The sequence below is a fragment of the Bactrocera oleae genome, chromosome 2 (assembly GCF_042242935.1).
Source record: "Bactrocera oleae isolate idBacOlea1 chromosome 2, idBacOlea1, whole genome shotgun sequence".
Classification (NCBI taxonomy): Eukaryota; Metazoa; Arthropoda; class Insecta; order Diptera; family Tephritidae; genus Bactrocera; species Bactrocera oleae.
In genome coordinates this window covers 42,220,670-42,245,590 of record NC_091536.1, presented here as the reverse complement: position 1 = coordinate 42,245,590, position 24,921 = coordinate 42,220,670, and the positions used below count along the sequence as shown (strand labels likewise).

Genomic DNA, 24,921 nt, shown 5'->3' with positions numbered 1-24,921 from the left:
ATTTCTGTTGGTTGTTTCCGTGCTATCTATCCTCAGCTCGGTAATTGCAGTAAATCCTGGTATATCAAAACTTTCGCAAGGATAACTCCAAGTTTCTATTGTACAAAACATAAAATATCTGAAGATAGCATCAAACAGTCGCTTTTTATATCATTAATGTGAGCGTGAAGACTCTGAACATTATGGAATAAAATTTGATGTCCTGATGTTCGGGAAATCATAAAATTGAAACTTGTTGTCAAAGCTTTATTTGTGTTCAATTCCCTCAGTTCCCTAAATATGAGATCCGATTCAGAAAATTTGTTAGGAGGAATAAAATTTCCTATGATGAATAGGCCTTCTGCAGAAGTAGCTCGACTACAAGCGACATATATTGAAGCTCTAGGCATTCTGGGTCGAGTATGAACTACAACTTTATTGTTCATTTGTTCATTTCTTTTATATTTTAAAGATTTTAGAACTTTTTCAATTGGTGTCCAAGAACTTTCTAGAGGATGAGGCTTTTATGATCGTGCTATCAAACCAACAGAAGGTTCCAAAAATTTAATCCACAGAATTGTTGGAAAAGAACAATGGAAATCAATTTGCATAAGTTGTCCAGCTGCCCCATTAACCAAGCCATCACACGTGTTTATGTTCACTATAATCATATATTTGGCGGAGGTTTGTATTGTCAATTCATAGGGCAGTCCCGGCGTTTCAGAAGTTTTGAAAGTTTTAACTCTTTTCAAAATATTATCATTTTCATATATACAAATTCCTTTAACTGAGTCTTTTGCAGTTGAAAGGTAAGCTTCTGTTCGGATTTGACTGAACTTAAGGGCATTGAAATTATTTGTTTCTTCATTGGACCAAAATAAATGTATGGCATCATCGGGAACTTCTTAGAAATGAACTACTCGAGTTTCAATGAGTGATATGTCCTCATATGTCATAGTACCAGATGCCATATGGTTTAATGCAATTGCAAAGGCCTGATCCTCCCGTTGTCTCATTATCTCTGTTAATTCAAAGTATTTAAATAACTCCCACAAAGGGGAACCAACTAAAGAGCTGTATGCATCATTGGGATTAGGAGAGAATATCCACCTATCTCCAACAGGTGAGAGTTGCTTCAAATCACCAAACACTATGATCGGTATACCACCGAAGGGGCTGTCTGTTTTGAAAATTTGTTTTAATCTCGCATCAACAGAGCTAAACATACGAGCACCTACCATCGATATTTCATCAATTATGATTAATTTTAAATCGATAAGTCTGGAATACATTTGCGGATCTTGCCGCCTTGATCTATGTTGAATAGTATTTGCAATTTGCTCAACAGATCGAACCTCGGGGTCTTCACGCCGAGATCTATGACCTTGAGTATTTCTTATTTGATCTTCAGAGCGAATTTGGGGATATTGCCGCCTTGTTCTTTGTTGAACAGTATTTGCAACTTGCTCAACAGATCGAACCTCATGGTCTTCACGCCGAGACCTATGACCTCGAGTATCTCTTATTTGCTCTTCAGAGCGGATTTGGGGATCTTGCCGCATTGTTCTATGTTGAACAGTATTTAAATTTTCCCGCCTGGTTCTATGTTGATTTTTATTGATAATTTTTTCAGACAGACGTACATTGGAATGTAATCTACGATTAGCGTGACTTACAGTATTTTGTGACTGCTCACTATCTCTATATAAAGAGTTTGCACGAAGAACTCTCATACGTCTGCTATTCTGAAGACGACTTAGTACTATAGATTTTCTACTTAATCTAGGCATTATTAATTAATAATAATATATATAATGGATTAATATATAAAATACTTATAGATAATACTGATATAATTCAGTCCGTCCGGGTGTTAAAAGTTGGATCCTAGGTGTTGCTCTTTTTCACTGTAATTCCTTGTAAGTCCTTGCTATGACTCCGTTCCGTGTATAGGTACTATGGTATACTGGTGCACATATGTATATGTGTTTGCTCGCCACTGTATATAATACAGTTTTGCTCGTCACTGTATATAATAATACTTTAAACACTATATAACTAATACACTAAAACTATTTTGAATAAATCACTGTGCTGGTAAAGACATCTAGTGAAACTGAAACTACAAACACAGTGTACTGATATTTATTATACTCTTGCAACATGTTGGTACAGCTTACGTATTTTTGTATACCTATATATTACTTTTATATTCACTAACATAATAATACATAATATTTAATTATATTTATATATTAGAAATTAGTAGCTTATTTTATTGTATTGAAATTAAGTACTCGGAAAACCCCTCCGTAAATTACTTTTGTTAAACGCTTTCTAAAAGAGGGGGATCTATGGTACCTATTTTGAAGAGTCTTCCCATGAAGGCTAAATTAACAATAACTTACATATAATTAAGTATGGTATACACATATGTAGAGCAGGTATGTAGATTTTCTTCTTTCTGTCTTAATATCTAAACCTTACATAAGCTGCCAACGGCGCTAGGTAAAAATGTAATTTTCTTGAGTTTACAGTTCACCTCATGACCTTCATATTAAAATGTGTCGCAAAACTGAAATAATAGACAGTAGCATTTAAACCGATGGAGTCGCAGTTTATCTAATACCACATAAAAAGGGTCTTTAGCCGTGTTGATTCTACACTACTAATACTTATTTCATGCGATTTTTGCTAGAAAGATATTTTTGCTCTATACAAAGTCCAGCACTCTAAGAAACTTTTTTAGCATTGTTGTCTGGTATATTTATACTCTCGCAACCTGTTGCTACAGAGTATAATAGTTTTGTTCAACTAACGGTTGTTTGTATCACCTAAAACTAATGGAATTAGATATAGGGTTATACATATATAAATGATCAGGATTAAGAGACGAGTTGAAATCCGGGTGACTGTCTGTCCGTCCGTCCGTCTGTCCGTCCGTGCAAGCTGTAACTTGAGTAAAAATTGAGATATCTTTACGAAACTTGGTAGGCATATTTCTTGGTACCGTGAAACGGTTGGTATTGCAGATGGGCGTAATCAGATTACTGCCACGCCCACAAAGCCATTAATCCAAAACAAATAAATTGCCATAACTAAGCTCCGCAATAAGATACAAGACTGTTATTTGGTACACAGGATCACTTTAGGGAGTGGCATCTGCAGTTAAATTTTTTTTTAAAGTGGGCGTGGTCCCACCTCTAATAGGTTTAATGTGCATATCTCCTTAACCGCTAATGCTATAATAACAAAGTTCACTGCGTGACACCGCCCACTTTTAGGTGAAAACCCATATCTTGGGATCTTTTTAACCGATTGCAACCAAGTCCGGTGCATAACGTTCTTTTCATATTTCTATGTTATGGTGCGAAAATGGGCAAAATCGAACTACAACCACGGCTATTTCCCATATAACACTATTTTCAATTCCATCTGATTCTTTCACTTTCCACTATGCATATCAAGCAACAATGATTATATCGGGGTAAAACTTTGCGTGAATAATACGTTTAAAGTATGCCACCTTGTGTTCAAAAAATTTCTAAATCGAACCAAAACTGTTCAAGCCCCTAAGTACTAAATATGAGGACCCCAGTGCCTATAGTCGACCTTCTACCGAAAATATCAGCCAATCCACAAAGAAATCTCAAACGAGTATACCATTTGACTTTGCGAGAGTATACAATGTTCGGTTATATCCGAACTTAGCCCTTCCTTACTTGTTTATAATAAGTTCAACATGATGGCTGAGAAAATATACTTAACCACTGATTATCACCAAATATTAGAAGAAATATATGGATATAGAAATCTATATCTATCACTTTAGGTGATGCAAACCACTCTTTGGTGAACAAAACTATACTCTGTTGCAACATGTTGCGAAAGAATTCAACATTCATTACTCGATTATTATTTGGTATCTTATTAACTTATGTTTTTGATCATAGATTTATTTTGTGTCAATACTATATTTTTCTCCGAAATGTTAACTTTAAAAAAAAAGCTATTTAACTCAAACATGCTATATGTGATATAAACTGAACCAAAGGGGTTAGATTTAATATGTGGGGTATATGAGGTTGCTGTTGTATCAGAGGAGCGGAAATCAGTATATTAGGGTTATAAGGTTTAAACAAAGTCTAGACCAATTTCATTCATATGCAGCGATATACATTATTTTTACGAAAAACTGTCCATTTAATTTCATTAAATTATCAAATTGACGAAAAAAATTATACCATAAGTAGTACATGTGAGCTGGGAAAATCAAAGACCAGAAAATTCCTCCAAACCGTATATTAAAAAATGTTGAATTAAACATTCATTATTAAATGCAATCAAATTTGGTATCTTCTTGACTTATATTAAAGGCCATAAACTTAGTCTCAGTTTTATTGCTTGAAGTGAGATATACATAAGTATGAATGTGATATTAACTCCACCAAAGTGGCTAAATTTTATATTATAAGCTTAGGTGGCAAACGTCAACCAGAGAATCGGAATTCATTATATGAAGGTGTGAGGTTTAGACTTAGTATATACTAATTTCATTCTAATTCAGCATCAAACCACATAATTTTTAAAAAATCTTTTCCACTCGTTAAAATATCACGTTGATCAACCGGAACGGTGTAAAGTCAAGTGGAAAGACGGAAATCATCATATATTGGGGATAGAGAAATATATTAATTTTGACATTGCTCAGCTATACTCGAATCATTTGAAGCAATTTTATATATAAAAAAAAATAAAAATATTAATACTCACTGACCGACATATTCGGCATAAAACTGGTTAGAATAACGCATAAGAAAGCATTATAAGTAGTATATGGAATTTGAGGGTAGTATTAACCCGATTTTATTAATTTTTTCCAATACCACATACTACTAACATGCCACAGACTAATCAAATTCTCCCATTGTTTCATTAAGGTACGTCACATACCATCACCAATGAAATGGAGTAAAGTCAGACGAATGTTCGAAAATCCTGATATTAGTTACATGGGGGCTAAGGAAAATTTTCACCCGATTTGATCTTGTTATGAGTAAAACACGCTCTCCCATTTTCATTGAGATAACTCACATATGCGGTATAGAGTTCAAAAATATTTATATTAGATATATGAGGGCTACAAGAACTATTGATCCGATTCAACCCGTTTTTGAAACAAAGACATACTATTATCGATAGTTTCATTTATTTATTCTATTATATGAATTTCAATTATATATCTTACACAATGGCCGATATTTACGGTAAAAAGTCAAGTATAGGTACTGGGGTCCACATATTTAGTACCTAGGGGCTTGAACAGTTTTGGTTCAATTTAGAGAATTTTGATCACAAGGCGACATACTTTAAACGTATTATTCACGCAAAGTTTTACGTCGATATAATCATTGTTGCTTGATTTGCATAGTGGAAATGCTTCCAGTGAATTTTGTTATTGGGCGTGGCAGGGGTCCGATTACGCCCATCTGCAATACCAACCGTCTTACTGTACCAAGAAACATGTGTACCTAGTTTCATAAAGATATCTCAATTTTTACTCAAGTTACAGCTTGCACGGACGGACGGACAGACAGTCACCCGGATTTCAACTCGTCTCTTCATCCTGATCATTTATATATACATAACCCTATATCTAACTCGATTAGTTTTAGGTGATACAAACAACCGTTAGGTGAACAAAACTATTATACTCTGTAGCAACATGTTGCGAAGGGCCACACCACACAGCAAATGATAGGCTAGTATTTTCTTGGGGGTGCCGGGATGCCTAAATTAAACCTAAACATAATAATTTATTGAAAGTTTAAATTGTGCATGTTCGGGCTCCCCACTAAGTTCAATAAATAATTAAATATAAGTTAATAAAAGATATTGCGCCTACTCCACATCCGAGAGTAGAGCTGCCACACTGGTAAATAAATGCACCGCCGCTTTACCAGAGAAATTGTTACTTATGAGGGAGCAATCGCTCTCATCTCGGAAAAAATGCCTAAGTTGGCAACAAATGAAATATTTTCTAACTACCCGGTACGAAGTCGCTGAAAGGGTAGACAAAAAACTAATTAAAGCAAAAAATGTTAAATACGACCTAAATACAAGCTTCAATAGACCTCAAGCTAGTAGCAAAAACAAAGCTAAACAGAAGCTTTTACAAAACACAGTCGTTCACATCTGAACAGAAAGGACATACGTCAGGCGAACTATGCACAAGAAGGTATAAGTTCATATCTTGCGAGAAATTCAAGAAATTAAAAATTACGAAAGAAACAATTTCGTGAGTAAAAAATGATGTACCAATTGCTTGTCATATGTCTACAAAGGCTAGAAGGCTAGAAGGCCGGAAAAAGGTCTCACGTCTGTGCAAAAGATTTCAGGCACATTAGCCTATCCTCGTTTCTGTTGAAAACGTTTTAGTGACTTATGGATCTGTACATTAGGAGAAGAGTACCGAAGGGTAATCAGCAGCAGCATTCCTATATCAAAGGCAGGACGGTCGACACTGCTTTGCATGATGTAGTGTCATGGCTGGAGAGTGCTCTTATGCACAATGAAATTGAAGAGGATAGTCGCATTCAAGCAGAAGCTGTTGTCTGTCTTACCGCAACTAAAAATATGATTCCAAGATATTATATAAATAGCAAGCATTGGCAAAGGGTGTCACACCTGAAGCTAGCAGATCCGAACTGCAATACCCCCGCTCAAATAGACAATCCAATAGACAAAACAAAGCTAAATTGTATCCCTTGTGGCAAGACTTTTCGACTACGCAGGACGATTTTCACCAATTGTGAAAACAGGAAAGATCTTGATCCGATAATTACGGCTACACGAAGCAGACTGACAAAAGATGGTGAAACCACTTCGCTTAGAAAAAAGGGCCCCACTTCACAAACAATCTAAGCTATAACAGAATATTCCGATTCTTAGCCACAATGGACTATGCGGAACATAATCGGCCCAATATGTCGAAAAATCTGCACCCTCAAATACAATAAGTAGAAAAAGCAACAAAAAATTCATTAAACATGTAAGGTAAAGTTGATTTTCTCAAGCACCGATTTCTACATCACAATATCTGCACTTACAACCGAAATCGCTCCTTACAGCTAATGATCTCTACATTTGGGCTTGAGCGCCACATCAGCTACTTGTAGTTCGGCACGTCACCGTTCCTGCTTTTTTCCCACGTCAACATTATATCCGAAAGTGATCCTGCGCGCTCACCTACTTATCAACTCGATTACTTAAAGTTAATGTTCATACCTTAATTGCAATTCATAATAAAGGTTAAATTAATTAAAGTGTACCTTTTATTTTAAACCTTCGCGAGAGTTTTGAATGCGATTCTAATCACATAATAATGGAACATTTACATTATACAAGTATTATACTAGGCAAAGTATTCGCGTATGGTTAAATGACCTTACGTAAACTGACAGAAATATTGACCGAAAAATACTTATATTATTGCGAGCATGGTATGGTTTGTGCCATATTTTTCGTATATCGAGCATACCACACTTTTATTACACCAATACAAGTATTTTTCAGTCAATATTTCTATCAGGTTACGTAATGAATTATTTTTCACTTTTTAGTTTGAAATGCTTTAAGCCCGGATCCCTGCCACGCCCACAAAACGCCATTAATTATCAAAAACAAATAAATTGCCATAACTAAGCTCCGCAATAAGATACAAGACTGTTATTTGGTACACAGGATCACATTAGGGAGGGCCATTTGCAGTTAAAATTTTTTTTTTAAAATGGGCGTGGTCCCGCCTCTAATAGGTTTAATGTGCATATCTCCTAAACCGCTAATGCAATAATAACAAAATTCGATGGAAGCAAATTTTTTTAGCATTTCTATTGACGGTGTGAAAATAGTTGAAATCGGGTGCAATTCCGCCCACTCCCCATATAACGGTACTGTTAAAAACTACTTGTGACCAAAAATTGTCTAAATCGAACCAAAACTGTTCAAGCCCCTAAGTACTAAATATGTGGACCCCAGTGCCTATAGTTGACCTTCTACCGAAAATATCAGTCAATCCACAAAGAAATCTCAAACGGAGAAGTCATTAAAATTTTTATTTCTTAACTTAAAAGTTAATTAACAATTAAAAAAAAAAAAATTATTTAAATTCATTCATATTTTTTCAAAGTAAAAGTTTTGAACTATAACTCCTGAAAATTTCATTAAAAAATCACCAATAGTTTTCTAGTTATTAATTTTTTAACTAAAAGTAGTAAAAATTTTCAATTAAAAAAAATTGTTGTTAAAATTAAAATTTAAAAAAACTGAGCGGGGGATTATTTGCTCATGATGACTACTTTATGAAAAAATACTCACATTCAAATTCGATGATCAAGTGGAAAATGGGGGGTCCACTTGACGTGTTTTTACTCATATGTATGTTACGTACAATATATTATATATGTGTATATGTATGTATGTTTGTGTTAATATTGTATCTTTAATCTTGTTTTTTAGTTTTGTTCTATCTACCTTCGCTTGGGATATTGCTGGATATTTGGGCAAGTAAACACTTGAATGTTATTTATTTTTTTTTTTTTGTTTATACGTTATGTGTTTAACTACACGAAGATAAGCCTATAAGCAGATAGTAATAGATTTATATATATTTAAATATGTATATGGCACCAAGCCATTTTATATGATAAATTGATAATTAGGTTTTCTATTCCCTTGTTCCGCCTGACTGGGTTTTGTTTCTCTAATCTGCTGAATTTTCCTGTAGGTTTGATATAATATCCGCGAGCCTTTAGTTGTATGTGTTTTCTGTTGTTTCTCGCGCCTTTTTATAATGCGTTATCTCTTCTATTTGAGTTTCGCGCCCGCTTTTATTTATTTATTTAATTTAATTAATTTTTTTTTGTACGTTTTTATTTCTTATTTCTGCTGCTTCTCTTTTTTTTCAATGTGTACACCTTATGTGCATTTTGTTACTTCACCACCTCTGTTTTTAGGCTTATTTACTTTTTTGGATTTGTATGTACGGTATCACAGCACTTTTGTTGTATACAAAATGTTGTATATTTGTATAATAATGTTTATTGTAACTCAATTTATATTAAAAACTTTTCTTTTTTTACTGTACCTTTGATCGCTACCGCACTTTTTACTTTTTTCTTTTATTTTATGTTATGTGGTGTTTTTTAATAGCGCACTATATGTGTTTTGTTTCACATTCACTTCAAAATGTACAAATATATAATATATATACCTATTTATATTTTTTTTCCTTATTGCACTTTACCGATTTTTTATAGGTATATGGGAGGTGTGTTTAAAGGAAAAGGTGAATTTTGAATTTTCGCGGGCTATGTACTTTCGATTATCGAAATTTTGTTTTTGTTAAAATCGGACGCATATGTTTATTATGTACTTGCGTAAAGAGCCAATGTTGTTTTTGTTAAAATCGGACGCATATGTTTATTATGTACTTGCGTAAAGAGCCAATTTCGATTTGTGGTTTGTTTTTGACAACAGAAAAGTTTAGCGTTACAAATGCGACAGAACCAATTTGAGTGTTATAAATGAAAGGCGAAAATTGAGCATACTACGCCTCTGTACACAGTATCTTTAATGTAAATGCCCATGTGATTCCATAGATAATTTCTGTTTTTTTTTATTTTGTTTGTCAATTTATCATTTCGGTAGCGACAGTGTTGTCGACTACCACGGAATTATTTTATTTTAAATGATAACGATTTGAGTTCCGTTCTAAAACTGATTTACTAAAATTAAATTTCCCTTATTTATAACCTACTATTACAACTAGAACTACCGCTGCTGCCGTTTACGCTGCTAATGTTTCTGGTGAGTTCAATACCTGTGCGAGGCATTGAGTTACACCTGACGGTCACACGGTTGACGCCTACTGTAATGTATTGAATTGCAGTTGCCGGTCATACAGAAATCCAGACTGCACAGGTTGCAATTTTGGCAATTCAAGTTGATTTAGTTAACTACTGTTAATTTGTATTGAATTGCATTTGCCGGTCATACAGTTCATTTGAATCAATATACTAGCTTAGTTAACTATTGGTAACTTATATTTTGCGTGTTTAGCGTTAGTGAGGTTGTCGCAGATGTTGAGTGGGGTGGTGTCATGTCATATGGGGTGAAATCCTCTGAGTGTTCCCAGGTGTGGTGAGTTTTATTAGGGTGCGCCAGTTTTTCCCGGGTGGAGTGGTGTGCATGTGGGCTAATAGACGAGTAGGCCGGGCACGTTAAAATAGTAATAGAGTAGTATACGTACGTACATAGTTACCTGTAGGTATAATAGATTTTGGTTTAAGATCGGACTTTGTATTTTGATGCTGGTACTAGTGCTGGAGATAAGCAACCCTTAATTTAAATTTTTGGGCTTCACAAATTGTGCCTCAATGCCTGCTTCAGATATGGATAGAATGGAATCATGCCTGGGGTTAGGACTGTCAAATCAGATCAGGAATCCCTTAACTTTATTTTGTGTTGTTGTATAAACGATAAAAATCGCTCAAGGATGTCAGTTTCATCCAATACTTTGTATTATGTCGATTCTTTCGGCACAATTATGTCGTGCATGGACGAGTGTATGTGTGATTGAATATATGTTTTCCATGCATAAGGTGTTTTTTCCAACCAGTCTGCAACAATTTGGAAATCGGAGCAGCGAGATAATTTATATTTTGCCATGTTAAAATGATTACTACTCTTCCGTCCATTTTCGTAAACTGTTTTGTATCATTATTGACAAGAGCAATCCTGCGGGGTCGAAAAGTTACATATTTGTGTTTTTAAACCTGATCTTGTCAGTGTTGGAACATTGCGAATTTAGTGGTAGTCGTATAACGTAGCGGCCAATATTTGATCTAGTAGTTGTGGCTTTGTAGAAGTCTTCACAATACTGATCTTTTGAAGTTGTAATTGAAATAAACGGGGTAGTTTTTATAACTCCCGAAATTTCCTCAATTGTGAATTAACGTATTCTTTTGAGCTTTCGTCAACTTAAGTCATCATGGTGGCAACTGGTTCCGTAACTAGTCCACTTAGGATCCAACCAAAAATAGTATTTTGGGCTAGAAGGGTGGTATTTTCAACACCTTCAAGTATTATTTGCGGTATAAGGTCGCTGCCTATTGGAATATATATTTTTGTGAAACCTTTTGCAAATGCTTGCTACTTATGTGATAGCAGAGAATGTAAATGAATAGAGAAGGAGCAAATGTTAACTGAAATCTTTTTGAGTACTAATTTGTAATTCCACATGAGGGAACATCGAAAAATATAACTTCGAAAAAGAAAAATACACCACACAATATGCGAAATGCTATAAATAGACACAATGAATATTCCTGTATGAAAAATCGTTGCGCATACCTATTATGTTTTCAATTTCTATGATATGACAAATTTATAATTATGAAAAGCCTTCTGAATTAAAAATCTGTATTATCGGTAAAAACCCCAGAATTCATAATAAAATAAACATTTAATAGGCTAGTTTTCCAACTTATGTACGTGCGTTGAGTGAGTAATTGCTTATTGAACAAAAGATAACAATAAAACAGTGGCTAAGCGGCCGCGTTTCCACTTTTGTGGTGGCTTAGGTCGTAGGCGTGAAGGAGTTAAGCTCATTCCGAATACGAGCATATAAGTTCGAATCCTAAAACTGATGTAAATTAAATTTTATTTAATTTTTTTATGATATTAATTGGAGTCTTAGCATATCATAATTCAATTTCTTTAATAGCATATTTTACTTCCTGATATAATTAAAATATATCAGGAAAATGTGTTCATATGTTTAGGTTTATTGAATATTTCCTTATTATGCGTATTTACACAAATGTGATAATCACACAACATTCTTAAATATACGTACGCTGATGCTTGCTTCTTCTTGCCCCGCACAAGCAATGACTCTTGTCTACGCTTTTTGCTTTTTGCGAGTTGAACGATCGCAGGCAAGGAGGGATTGAGGCGCACTGCCACATAATTATTTCAGATAGATATTTTATTTATCGAATTTAGTTTAAAACGATTATAGGTATGAATTTATGTGTTTTTATATATATATATAATATATATTATATTACGAAAATAATTCATAAATGCATCAGTATTTTTCAATACCAATTAAGCAACACAATAATATACTAAGAGTCCTCAGTTAGAACGCCTCTGTGTATGGTGGCAAGCCAACGAAATAACGGCGAGTTCGCGCAGACATTGTGTTGTTGAAAAAAACCAAATGACGACTTTGTCCACAAACATACATATGTGAGCTCGCATACATATTGACACCAAATTGTGTCGCGGAGTTGACAAAATTTGTTTCAATCGACAATTTTACGACAATGTCGATCGGCTATGTTGTCTCGTTTGTCCTTTTTGCAGGGTTTTGATGTTGAAAATTGACTTATGCTCTTTTGAAATATTGCGATTACCGATTGGGCTGCATTTTCATAGCGTCGTATTTAGATAAAATGGGCTAAATCGACAAACTATGAAATAATGATAATAAGTAAACATATAAAACTACTATATGGAGTGTGCTTAGAATATATAGAAGTAGTTAATGATTTCATATGAATGGCAATTTTATATACATTTTATAATTTAATGCCATAAATAGTGCATAATATAAAAAAAATTAAAATAATATTTCAAATCGCTAAGAGGTCATGTTGCCAATTCTTCTTTCTGAAGGGAACACCAGACAAATTCTTCAATTTCTGATTTTTAGCAAATGTTGTGAGGAAGCAGCTTGTGGGCAAAATACAAATGCGAGGGGGATGGTAGGATTTTCAGTGATACAAATTGTAAAATTGAAATTTTGCTGATTCTTCAATTTTACTCAAGACATTCAAATTCAATTTCATTCATTTTTATTTTCGCGCATTTGCGGTAGGAATTCTATATGAAAACCAAATGTGGTTTACCAGGCGCACAGAAAAAATAGCGCGGCGCAGAGTTATGAACGAACGCACTTTGCTTTGAAGCAGACGCACGTTCCTTATGAATGAATTTGTTGTCGTTGTAATAGGAAATACTTAGAAGATAAGCCGCGAGTTCGCTTGAATATTATTGGTCGATGATGGTGCGTCTACGTTTTTTTGTCACTTGCGCAAATGTTTGATTTTTTGCGAAAGACATATTGAGGTACATACATATGTACATATGTGTACATATATGCAAATATATTTGGACATGCGAATGAAGGAAGGCAATTTCAAGAATATTCACATATAGACATATGAACATTGAAGCAAGTAAACAACAATAGCTGTTTGAGTTCACAGATTAGACAAAGTAGGCTGAATAATATCTGTGGTGCTGCTTGCATAGCAGACTTGTTTATTGCAACGTGAAATATTTTGCCTAAGTTCAACTCCTATCATATTTTTATAACCCTTTTTTATTGAATGATATTTTAATTCTATTTTAATATTATTCCCCTTATTATTTATATTTTCTTGTCGGAAGTCAATTACTTTCGTTTTTACTATTTCAATTTTTGTTTATGCGCAAATCAAAGAACATCTGTGCATATGTATGTATGTATATGCATTTTGCTTATATAGTGGTGTAGTTCGTTGCGTACCCTGATAGTTGTGGTGAAATTTTATTTTCGAACTTGCGCGTTTTCGATGTTCTTTCATCGTAATTAACATTTTAGAACAGCTAACATTTGCTCCTTCTCTATTCATTTACATTCTCTGGTGATAGCTTGGAAGCACGTTAGTAAGTTGCGGTGGAACTATAGCTTCTGCTACAATTCGCTTATCCGCTTGGGGTGAAATTAAGGTAATGAGGCAGATTTTATTTGAGCTTTGGACTACTCTTCCGCCCACTCCCGTAATTTTAAAATTTGATTGATTTGTTGGCAGTTTTAGCCTATTTTGTGCTTTAGACGCTGTGAAGGATCGTTGTGATCCTTATGTATTTCTATTAAGACTTTAAGTTTGTAGAGTTCTCTTCGATGCTCGATGGAGATGACTGCTGTGGGTAGTAATACCCTACTTTGCTATGTAGCGCTTGTGTTTTTAAGCCCTTTGAGCAGCATGGTGCTTCTTGGCAATTTTCGGGATTTGCTTTGGCAACTAAATCCGTAGTTCTTTTCTTATAAGCGCTGCTTTGGAGTGAGCTGGGATATGTGCTGTAATGAAGCATTGAGTGGTGTCTTTTAACGCAATAGAAGCAGTCTAATTTGCTTTTACAATTTTTATAAGTATGCGCATGTGGCAAGCAATTTGTACAAAGTGTTTTTGATCTGACAAAATTATTTAGTTCGGTAACTTTTAATTTTGTGAATTTCTCGCAAGATTGTAATTTATGCCCTCTTATGCATACTTCGCATGACGTATATTTATTCTGTTCAGGTTTGTAAGATTGCGTTTTGTAAAAGCTTCTGCTTAATTTGTTTTTGCTACTAGCTTGGGTCTATTGAAGCTTCTTTTTATGTCGTATTGAACAATTTTTGTTTTAATTCGTTTTTATCTACCCTTACAGCGATTTCGTACTGGGTAGTTGAAAATCTTTCATTTGTTGCCACGTGGGGCATTTCTTTCGTGATCAGAGCGGTTGTTCCCATAAAAGTAACGACTTTTCTGGTAATGCATATGTTTACCAGTAGAGGGTGTCAACTGTCTGTGGAAATCTTCTTTGTCGATAAAATCGACTAACAATTTGAAACAGTGGATTGAAGTTTGCTTAATTCGTCAGTTGTTTCTTTTTGAATTTTAGGCAAGTTTATTAGTGTCGTTACTTGTTTATCGACCAATATTCTTTTGTTTGCATATCTAGATTTTAGAGCTTCCCAAGCCAAATTAAAATTGTCGTCATTTAGTGCGAACTGTTTTACTATTGCGCCTGCTTGACCTTAATTTTGTATCGGAGGTGATACAATTTTTGCATTTTTGATAATTTTTGATGGTTGATGTTTTCATCTGTAAACATGTCTCAGAAGGACGGCCATTCTTCATAACCTCCATTGAATATTTCTGTGTCAAATGCGGGCACCTCGAGATGGATGCCTGAACTTACCTCTTGATTTTGAATTTGTGGCATCTCTATTCTCGGATGTGGAGTAGGTGCAATAGCCTTTATTAGCTTTAATTGATCGGAGATCATAGCTTTTGTAATTTCATACTGGTCTGAGCAGATTTCATACTTGGCCAAGGTTTTAAAAGCTTGTGGGAGATCTGATGACTCAGTTTCTACTATGGCGTCATGAGCCGCTTGGGGACGAGTCCAATAACTGTTAAGATTTTGCTTTTTTATTTCTAATAACGATCCAGAATTGACTTGAATCGGTGAAGACGAAAATCGAGTGCAGTATCGTATTAATCTGTCACTCTCACAAATGAATTTGGTGGCAGAAATATATTTTCCTTTTATTTGCTTTGTATCAACTTGTCTTGCGCGTGTAGCTTCTGCAGATGTAATTTGATTTTTATCAACATTCATCATTTATGTGCTTAGCACTAAATAGTATTTACTTGCCAAATACAATTATTATACTCTCGCAACCTGTTGCTACAGAGTATAATAGTTTTGTTCACCTAACGGTTGTTTGTATCACCTAAAATTAATCAAGTTAGATATAGGGTTATATATATATAAATGATCAGTATGAAGAGACGAGTTGAAATCCGGGTGACTGTCTGTCCGTCCGTCCGTCTGTCCGTCCGTCCGTGCAAGTTCTAACTTGAGTAAAAATTGAGATATCTTTATGAAACTTGGTAGACATGTTTCATGGTACCGTGAGACGGTTGGTATTGCAGATGGGCGTAATCGGACCACTGCCACGCCCACAAAACGCCATTAATCAAAAACAAATAACTTGCCATAACTAAGCTCCGCAATAAGATACAAGACTGCTATTTGGTACACAGGATCACACTAGAAAGGGGCATCTGCAGTTAAAACTTTTTTTTAAAAAGTGGGCGTGGTCCCGCCTCTAATAGGTTTAATGTGCATATCTCCTAAACTGCTAATGCTATATTAACAAAATTCACTGGAAGCAAATGTTTTTAGCACTTCTATTGACAGTGTGAAAATAGTTGAAATCGGGTGGCAACTCCGCCCACTCCCTATATAACGGTACTGTTCAAAACTACTAAAAGCGTGATAAATCAAGCACTAAACACGCCAGAGACATTAAATTTTTTCTCTGAGATGGTATATATCGGCTTTATAGGAACCGCGTTCAAAATTAGTCAGTGGGTGTGGCACAGCCCACTTTTAGGTGAAAACCCATATCTTGAGATCTGTTCAACCGATTTCAACCAAATTCAGTGCGTAACGTTATTTTCATATTTCTATATTATAGTGCGAAAATGGGCGAAATCGGACTACAACCACGCTTATTTCCCATATACATTTTCAATTCCATCTGATTCTTTCACTTTCCACTATGCATATCAAGCAACAATGATTATATCGGTTTAACACTTTGCGTGAATAATACGTTTAAAGTATGCCACCCGAAATTTATAACAATTCACCCGAAAATTATAACAGTCTGGTACCGTTTTATAATGTTAGTAAAATCGATTTTGAATTACGTATTGTATATAAAAATTTATTTTTTACATACATATGTAAATTATTTTTATAAATTAAGAAAAAAGGAACGGCTACGCTCACTTAGTTTTTCCTCAAGGGGCGTTTACGGAGGACGTAACATATATCGCCAATTTTGTTTCTCCTCTCCTTCCAGCTGGTTTTGCCTGTAGTGTTTATTGTTTGTATTTTTGTTGCTAAATTTGTTCGCGCCCGAATATGTGTTTTTGTTTTATGGTAGTTTCGCGCCCAATTTATATATGTTTTTAGTTTATTGTTTTTTTTTTTTAGGTTCCGCGCACATTTGTGTGGGTTTTTGTTTGTTTTGTATGTATGTAACATGTAATGGTAGGTTTGTTATTTTTGAATTTGTTTTCAACTTTTTGTTCTAGCTCTTCTTTAGTTCTTTTTCTCTTTTTTAGATTTTACTTATTTTTGGTAATTTTACTGTAATTTTTATTTTAGCTACATATATGTATGTGTGTGTATATATATCTTTCGAGTCACTGCACTTTCTTTGTTTTAACTCCACTGCACTCTTTGGTTCTAGTACGTAAAATTATAGTGCCTTTCGTTTAGGCTCGAAGGACCATGAATAATTCTACACACAATTTGCGTGGGAACACACACCACAGATCCAATACTAACACAAGATTCAATATAAAATAATAGTAAGTGTCCCGGTATATCAATAATTTTGGTTTATTCCGTAATATAATAGCAATATATTTTACATTAACGAAATTAAATATATAATACATTATATTTATTTGTTTATGAAATCGAACGCAGTGCGGGTCATATCGAATTGACGCGGTAGCGCGCAGGAACTGATGTAATTGAAAACGTAAAACGAATATTATGACGCTCAAGCTGTCCAATAAGCGAATGTAGATTTAGCGATGATCCCGTCCTTTTTGTTAGGTGTCTTCGTGCGTGTTGTTCTCAGAGGTTGAGTGGGGTGGTGTCGCCGTGTGTGGTCATATTCCTTGAGTGTTCACAGGTGTGGTGTGTTTAAAAATAACTCAACAAACAAAACTGCCGCATTTGGAGTGAGGCTAATCCTCAAGTGTATAAGCCTAAACACCGTTACATCCAGAAAAACTGACTGTTTTGTGCGCTTTATGGGCTGGTGGAATCATTGGTCCGTACTTCTTCAAAAACGATGATGGCCAGAACGTTACAGTCGATGGTGATCGGTATAGAGCCATGATTACTAACTTTTTCAATTCCTGAATTGAACAACCATGATGTCCAGGAGCTGTGGTTCCAACAAGATGGCGCCACGTCACAAAGCTCGTGCCACAATCGATTTATTGAAAGACACGTTTGGTGACTGCCTAATTTCATGTTTTGGACCTATGAATTGGCCTCCAAGATCTTGTGATTTAACACCGCTAGATTTACTATAGAAATCATATTTAAAATGTAATGCCACAAGCTTATCTTTCGGATAAATTAAATTCATGTCAATTGAATAATCCATCGTTGTTTTATTGCAATTTAAAGTTCTATACCTCTAAAAAGAAACACCCTTTATTATTTATATAATATTTTTACTTTTTGTCCCAGTTGTAATTTTTGTCTTTATTTAATTATATAATATATATAGGACCGCACTTTTCCTTTAATAATACTTTTTATGTCTTTATATTTGGGTATATATTTAAGTATAGCCTAATACGTCTACTTGTATGTATGTATTAACTTGTACATATGTTCTTGTACAATTGACAGCACGTTGAATCGATCAATTCACTTTGTACCTACGAGTATGTATGCACGAATCGTTTGTGCTTTAATGATTGTACGCAATCACTCTCTTTTGTTACAAAGGGTGTTTAAATGAGCTAAACCTCGTACTTATAGACCACTCTACTTAGTAAAACTGGCGCCCTTTGGTGCAACACACCACCTTAAGAACACCACCACACTCGGCAAGATATCACCACACGACCAAGCAACAACAAGTTTGGTCCCCAGAGCAGATTCACCTCATTCGATAAGATAGCGACTGTTATTGAATTCTTTATATATTGTACAATTCGGCACATCACAATTCGAAAGGTAATTCGATCGACATCGTTCCGCCCACGCCGAGTTTCAACGATTCTGCGCGCTACACGATTAAATTTTGTTTCAAACTCTTCTCTTTTATATTTAATTATTTATAAAAACAAAGGATTATAATTTATGTTAGTTAGATATTGTATATACCTATATGTAGGGTTTTATTTTTTTTATTATTATTCGAAAGAACATTCTTTGGCATCTATGTTTTGAAGATTACTTCTTTCAAATGTTGACAGCGGCTACGTCTCAGATAGTCCATCCGTTAAGTCCATCGGTCTCTTCATCTCGAATGCGGCAATTTTGCAATTTTTTTTGTATCGGTATACGACATACGTCACTTTTTATTTAAATTATTCACTCGATTTAATGTCCAGTGTTAATATCTCGGTGGTATTCCACAAGATAGTAGATAAACATTTTTATAAGGGGTATGGCGGGATAATAATGTATAAGTACAATTGTATATGGATTTTTTGTATGTTTGTTTTTTAATAAAAAATAAATTTAGCACCGTTTAGTCCTTCTCTAATTTTGCACTTACCTTTTTAGTAAAATGTTTGAAATTTAATAGTTTAATATTACCCAACCTTGTGTATATAGATAGGCAGATTCTATGCCGTATGTATGTATAAATTGCGCGTCTATATTTTTGCAATAGAAGGAGAGCGCGAAAACAGAATTGTTAATGTGCAGGTATTTTCCTTATGTAGTTTTGTATATTTTTATGTGTGTAAGTTTGTTGTATTGTATATGCTTATTATGCATTTTCTAAATATGTTTTGGTTAATATATATATTAAAATGTATAGATATAATAGTATAGATATAATATGTATGTGTTAAGTAAATAACATATGCATATAGTTATATATGTATGTTTGTTTTGTTTTTTTCTCCCCTTTTTGTTTTTTATGTTGTAATTTGTTATTACAGGGTTTATATTGTAATATATAAAACTGTAATATTTACATACACATGTGAATACTTGTATACTAAATTTAGGTAATGAAATTGAGACGCTCACTTTTTAGAGTGCGTGTTAGTTTACAGGGAGCTAAAAAAACGGAAAAGTATCGCATGCGGAATATGTTCTACGGATCATTCTGAACAACTTTGCCTAAGAGAATATGAGTCTAAAACCGGTTACAAGCCAGCGATTTTTGAGAATAAGTTTAATTTTTTGGGATCACAAAAATTCCTTCGACAGTTTTTGATATATCTAAATGAAGTTTAATACATAGGTTCATTTTGAGATTCTATTGATCATTTGTCGGAAACGGTCAGATCGGACAACTACTATAACATATATCACCCATATATTATTACAGATATTTTCTTTTCCGGTCGCCTGCCTTTAATTACAAAGCTAAGAGCACGTAATTTTGCAGAACTGTTCTCTAATACATGCTTAACAATGACAGTGAAAATAAATAAAAGGTGGATGAGACGGTTTTCAAATTAAGCGAGGTAACCGTAGTTTAATCGAATGTAGCCCGGTGAATTATGGTCATATCGATATAAGTTGACGTAGCGCTCAGGATCGCTGAATAATCAGAATGAGGTGGGGGCGTTGATCCCGGCCTTTTTGTTAGTTTATGGTGTGGCTGTCATCGTGTGTGGTGGTATCTTCTATGGTGATCCTGTGTGGTGTGGTCGAGTATGGTGGGAGTTGAGTGTGGGGAGTAGTATAAGCGAGCAAACTGGCGCTCTTATACTACAAGCCAGGTAAAGTGATGTGTATTTGTAGTGATGTTAAATACCACAAGATGGAAAACTCATTTAACCAGTATTGTTAAGTTTTCATTAATGTTAGTACAGTCTTACCTTCAGATTGTTGCGAATCTGATATACCCGCCGCGCTTATCAGAAGACTGTTGGCTGTGTTCGAATTTTCATCCATTTTGCTCAAAATATTTCCTGAAATTCCTACAACACCGTTTCCAGGTACAGTTGTCAAACTTGTAGATATGCTCGCAGGAGTTGTCAAATTATCGTTTCGAAGAGCACTGACAACGCTTGAAACACTAGAAGAAGAAGCATAAGTATTCCCAAGTGCAGTTTGAATTTGAGATGTTGTAACTACTCGATGTACTGTGTACATCATATGACCTGAAGAGACTGTAGTAGCCAAGGCTTCTCCACTAGAATCAATTTTGATAGCTGAAGAAAAGGTATCGCACTTATTAATGGTCTCATTTTCATAGTATTGAGTTTGAGTAGATGCTGCGATTAGTCGTTCCTTACTCTCATTTCTTTCGTCACAATTAAATGCTTCTTCGTTACAGTCAAAGAGTCCATTCGACATGCAAACTGATTTTTGATTGAGTTGGACTAAATTTCGCACTGATTGGTGTTGGCGTTGCATCTGTTGACTTAAAGTGTTAAAATATGGCTGATTTTCTAACGACGATGATAAAATAGACGCTGATCCCAGTCGTCCGTTTGTGGTTGCTGTAAAAACATCATCTTGACAGTTGTAGTCCGATGTATTGCAAGACATTCGAGCTCTATAATTAAGACGAATAAATTGTAACATTACTTATTCTGCTGTCAATAAGATAAATTAATTAAGTGTTTGACCATATTTAGTACCCTATATTATTTATACAAAGTATAAGTAAATTTGGAATTTGAGTAACAGTTTCAAATTTCTTAGTGAAACCCGTTTTACCATATGCTAACCCATGAGGTTATCGTCAGTATGAATAATACTTAAAAAAGCCGAATGGATTACAATCAAATTTGGTATCTTATTAATCTATGTATTTAAAGAGTTTTCCAATAAGAGTGATATGATTCAAAAAAAAAATTGGATATTATCGATCTGTACCACTCTCCATTGACAGTAACGGTATCAACAGCTTCATTTCAAAAAAAGTACGGACCGAAGATTCCACCAGACTAAAAACCACAATTTAGGTGAATGTAATGGTTGTTCATGAATAATTTGTGGATTTTCTTCGCACCAGTATCGACAGTTTTGTTTATTTTCCGCACCACTCAGATAAAAGTGAGCCTCATCAGAGAAGGTGATTTTCCTTAAACAAAAACCACAAAAATTTTCAATTGAAGAACAATTAATTTGATAATGAAAATAATAGTTTGTTAATGTCGTTCTTTCGTAAATCTTTCCAAAATGAAATTGTAAACATTATTAAATACATTAAAAAATATCACATGATAAAAATGGCAGAAACGACACTTAGACATCGTATCAACCCTATTGGAAAACCCGATATATTATAGGTCGTAGACTCATTTGCATGTCCAAAATATTAATACTCATATCAACCTTATAACTCAAATGAAATTTAGTATGTTATATAAACTCAAAATGGCTAAATTTGGCATATGGCGTATATGAGGAAAACAACCATCAAATGATGGGAAATCCTAATATGGGTATATTTGGCCCGATTTTATTTAGTTTTGGTGTTAGACATATCATTACCAGAAGTAGATGCTATCTGAATTTTATGATGTTTGAAAGTCCGTTAATTAGGTATATGGGTACTAGGGGAAGTATTGCCTTGATTTCCTCCTGAATTCGGAGATGGCAATATCGACCGCAGTGTTGCAAATTTGTCAAAGTATCACGCTCTGCGTGAATTTCTGGCAACAGCATCACGTTCTACTGTCACTTTTTGCAAGCAGCCACACAAAATTTGTATCTGATTTATTTCACATTTTATCAATTTATATACATATACAAATTTGTAAGTTATTTTTTTAAATTTATTTGCAGTGAAAGATCGACTTCCATAACAAAGCTCTTGATACGTTGTCGGCTCGACATGGCGGCCGAATTTGCTGCCGGCAAAATAAAAAGCCTTTGGGGAAAAGTCCTGGACTCTTAAAAGCCGTGAATCCCGAAGCAAAGGACTCAAAAGGTGATTCAGGGATAGTTTTTAAATATGTTTACCTCATACAAGAGGATAAAAAAAAAATAACTCAAGGAGGAAGAGATGGCACCAACTGGGGGTATTTCGACGATTTCAATGCGGTTCATGGGAATCGCCACTCAATTGAACGTCCATTGGAGAAATTGCTGTCTTCACCGATAAGTCCCACTAGCGAATACTCGGATTGCGGTGGCTCAAACAGTTGCGTTGGAAGAGCAAACGCTCCAAAAAATCGCAAAACGAGACATAAGCATTTTTAAGTCACAGGCCAATCAAGGGAAAAACGCCATAAAAACTAGTAAAACTAGAAAGTTACAGAGAAGTTAGAAATAGAGAAGGAAAAAATAAGTGTTTTAAGTGCTTTGCGAGAAATCCAACAGTGAACTGAAATGTATGAATTACGTTTAAATTATTTTTGCAAACTAGTACAAACTTGAATGTAATTGTTCAACAAAAAATTTAATATATATTTTTTTTGTAATCCTATTTAGTTTTTAATAAAATTAATATTTATTAATAACATTTTTATTTAATTTCTTCTTATAATACCTTCATTACTTTCGTTAATGTTTTCGGCAACACCAATTGTATCAGTACGGTTTTTATATTGGTAGAAATGAACATCCGTATCCTCTGAAGGTTCATCACAGCTATGGCATATGTGGAACTAAGGTATTAGTTAAACTTTTTCTCTTCCGGTGAAAGACTCCCATTATCCCTATACGGGACCATCAAATATTTCATGGCGGATAAACCGAATCTGCTAATACTACGGCCCTGGTCGCAAACTGAATTTTCCCGAGGTAATCGTTTGCTAAATTGAGCTATTTTGCCAGGCGTTAACGTCGTGACAGTTTCCAGTTAGAAAAATAAATCTAAAATTGTATATTGTAATAGGGTATACTTATACAATATTTTTTCTGCATAGTTATGGAGAAATTTCGTTTACAATCATAATGGCTAATTGCATCCATGCAACCAACCACAAATGGAAACGGATTTGCTTCTTCTGATTGGAAGCATTCCATAATTCTTTGCTGATCCCAAAGTATTTCATTTTTTTTAGAAGGCACACGTCTTTGATGGTCATAAAAAAAAGTTTATATGCTGTCCCTTTTCCAACGCAGAATCATTATTACAAAAATTTAAGGACCACGTGATCCAAACGGACTATGCTAAGAGCACCTGGTTACATACCTAACCACATGTTATGCTGTACTGGACCATGTCAATAGTTAGACATTGTCCTTTTCGTTATTGTTCGGCTATTTTATTCGGTTCTGCTCATTATACCCTGCAACACCCAGAAGGAAACGTCGGAGACCCTATAAAATATATACATAAATGAGCAGTATGATGAGCTGAGTTGATTTAGCCAGAGAACGTAAAAGAACGAGAAGGTGCAAATTGAATTTTGTATGATGCTCGATTGGTTGGTTGAAAATTTGAGATCAAGGAGTTCACCATTTTCTGTAATATTTTCTGTTATTTAACAGAAATGAGAATTTATAACAGCGTTCTCTGACAAATTACGTAACTCCCAACATAAAGAGAAAAATGAAATGAAATGAATGAGAAAACAAAAAATACAAATGCCACTTTACATATGCATGATTATTTTTTGCCACATAAACGATTTTTATGATGAAAAATTGATAAAATATGATTTTTTTGCACAAATGCTACATTGATAAAATGTGACAGATTATGCAAGAAATTAAAATATCATTTCTATTTTCATAATTTTTTAATTTCAGTTGTTACAGAATTAATAATTTATGTATGTACATATGTACATCAATATGTTATATTATATAATATACTTGTAATAATATATTATCAATTATCAATAAAAACATGTGAGGGCACTGCTCTATATGTAAGTATGTATGTACAAATATGCGTATGACCGCGCAAAATAAGTAATGCATACACAAATCTACCTATATTTAAGCGTACAAATGTAAGTACGTCAGCCAATAGGCAAAATACAAACATTGTTGTACAAAAACAACAATTGTCTCAAATAGCATTAGCACCAGAAATCAATATGGCAGCCAAATTGACAAATCCTAAATTTGTAGTAAATCACACACCAACAACATTTTCATTCATGAACGCTGGCGCACAATCAATAAGCTACTTAAGTCGTTTCATTCATAAAAGCAAACGACTTACACATCTCCCCGAGCATGCGTTTGCCCACAAGCTTCTTTTCGCGACGATGGCAAAAGCTAGAAATCATGAATTGAACATCTCTTTGATGTTCCCTCTAGAAGGGAAAAGTGATAACCCTGTAAACACAGAAAACACAGAAATCAATGACAAAAGTGGCAACAAAGCTTTTGTCGATTTAAAATATTTCA

The 24,921-nt window shown here is 34.4% G+C and overlaps 1 protein-coding gene across 10 annotated transcripts in view; it reads right to left on the bottom strand.

Moving 5' to 3' along the window:
• Window positions 1-24,921, bottom strand: part of Bili (FERM domain-containing protein 8 Bili) — a 530,804-nt gene that overhangs the window by 417,777 nt on the left and 88,106 nt on the right. For all 10 annotated transcript variants that reach the window (XM_070113041.1, XM_070113037.1, XM_070113039.1 and 7 more), the window contains one exon: window positions 20,478-21,160. In XM_070113041.1, coding sequence (XP_069969142.1) covers window positions 20,478-21,153 — 676 coding nt within the window. In that variant the 5' untranslated portion in view covers window positions 21,154-21,160. The remainder of the gene's footprint in view (window positions 1-20,477; window positions 21,161-24,921) is intronic.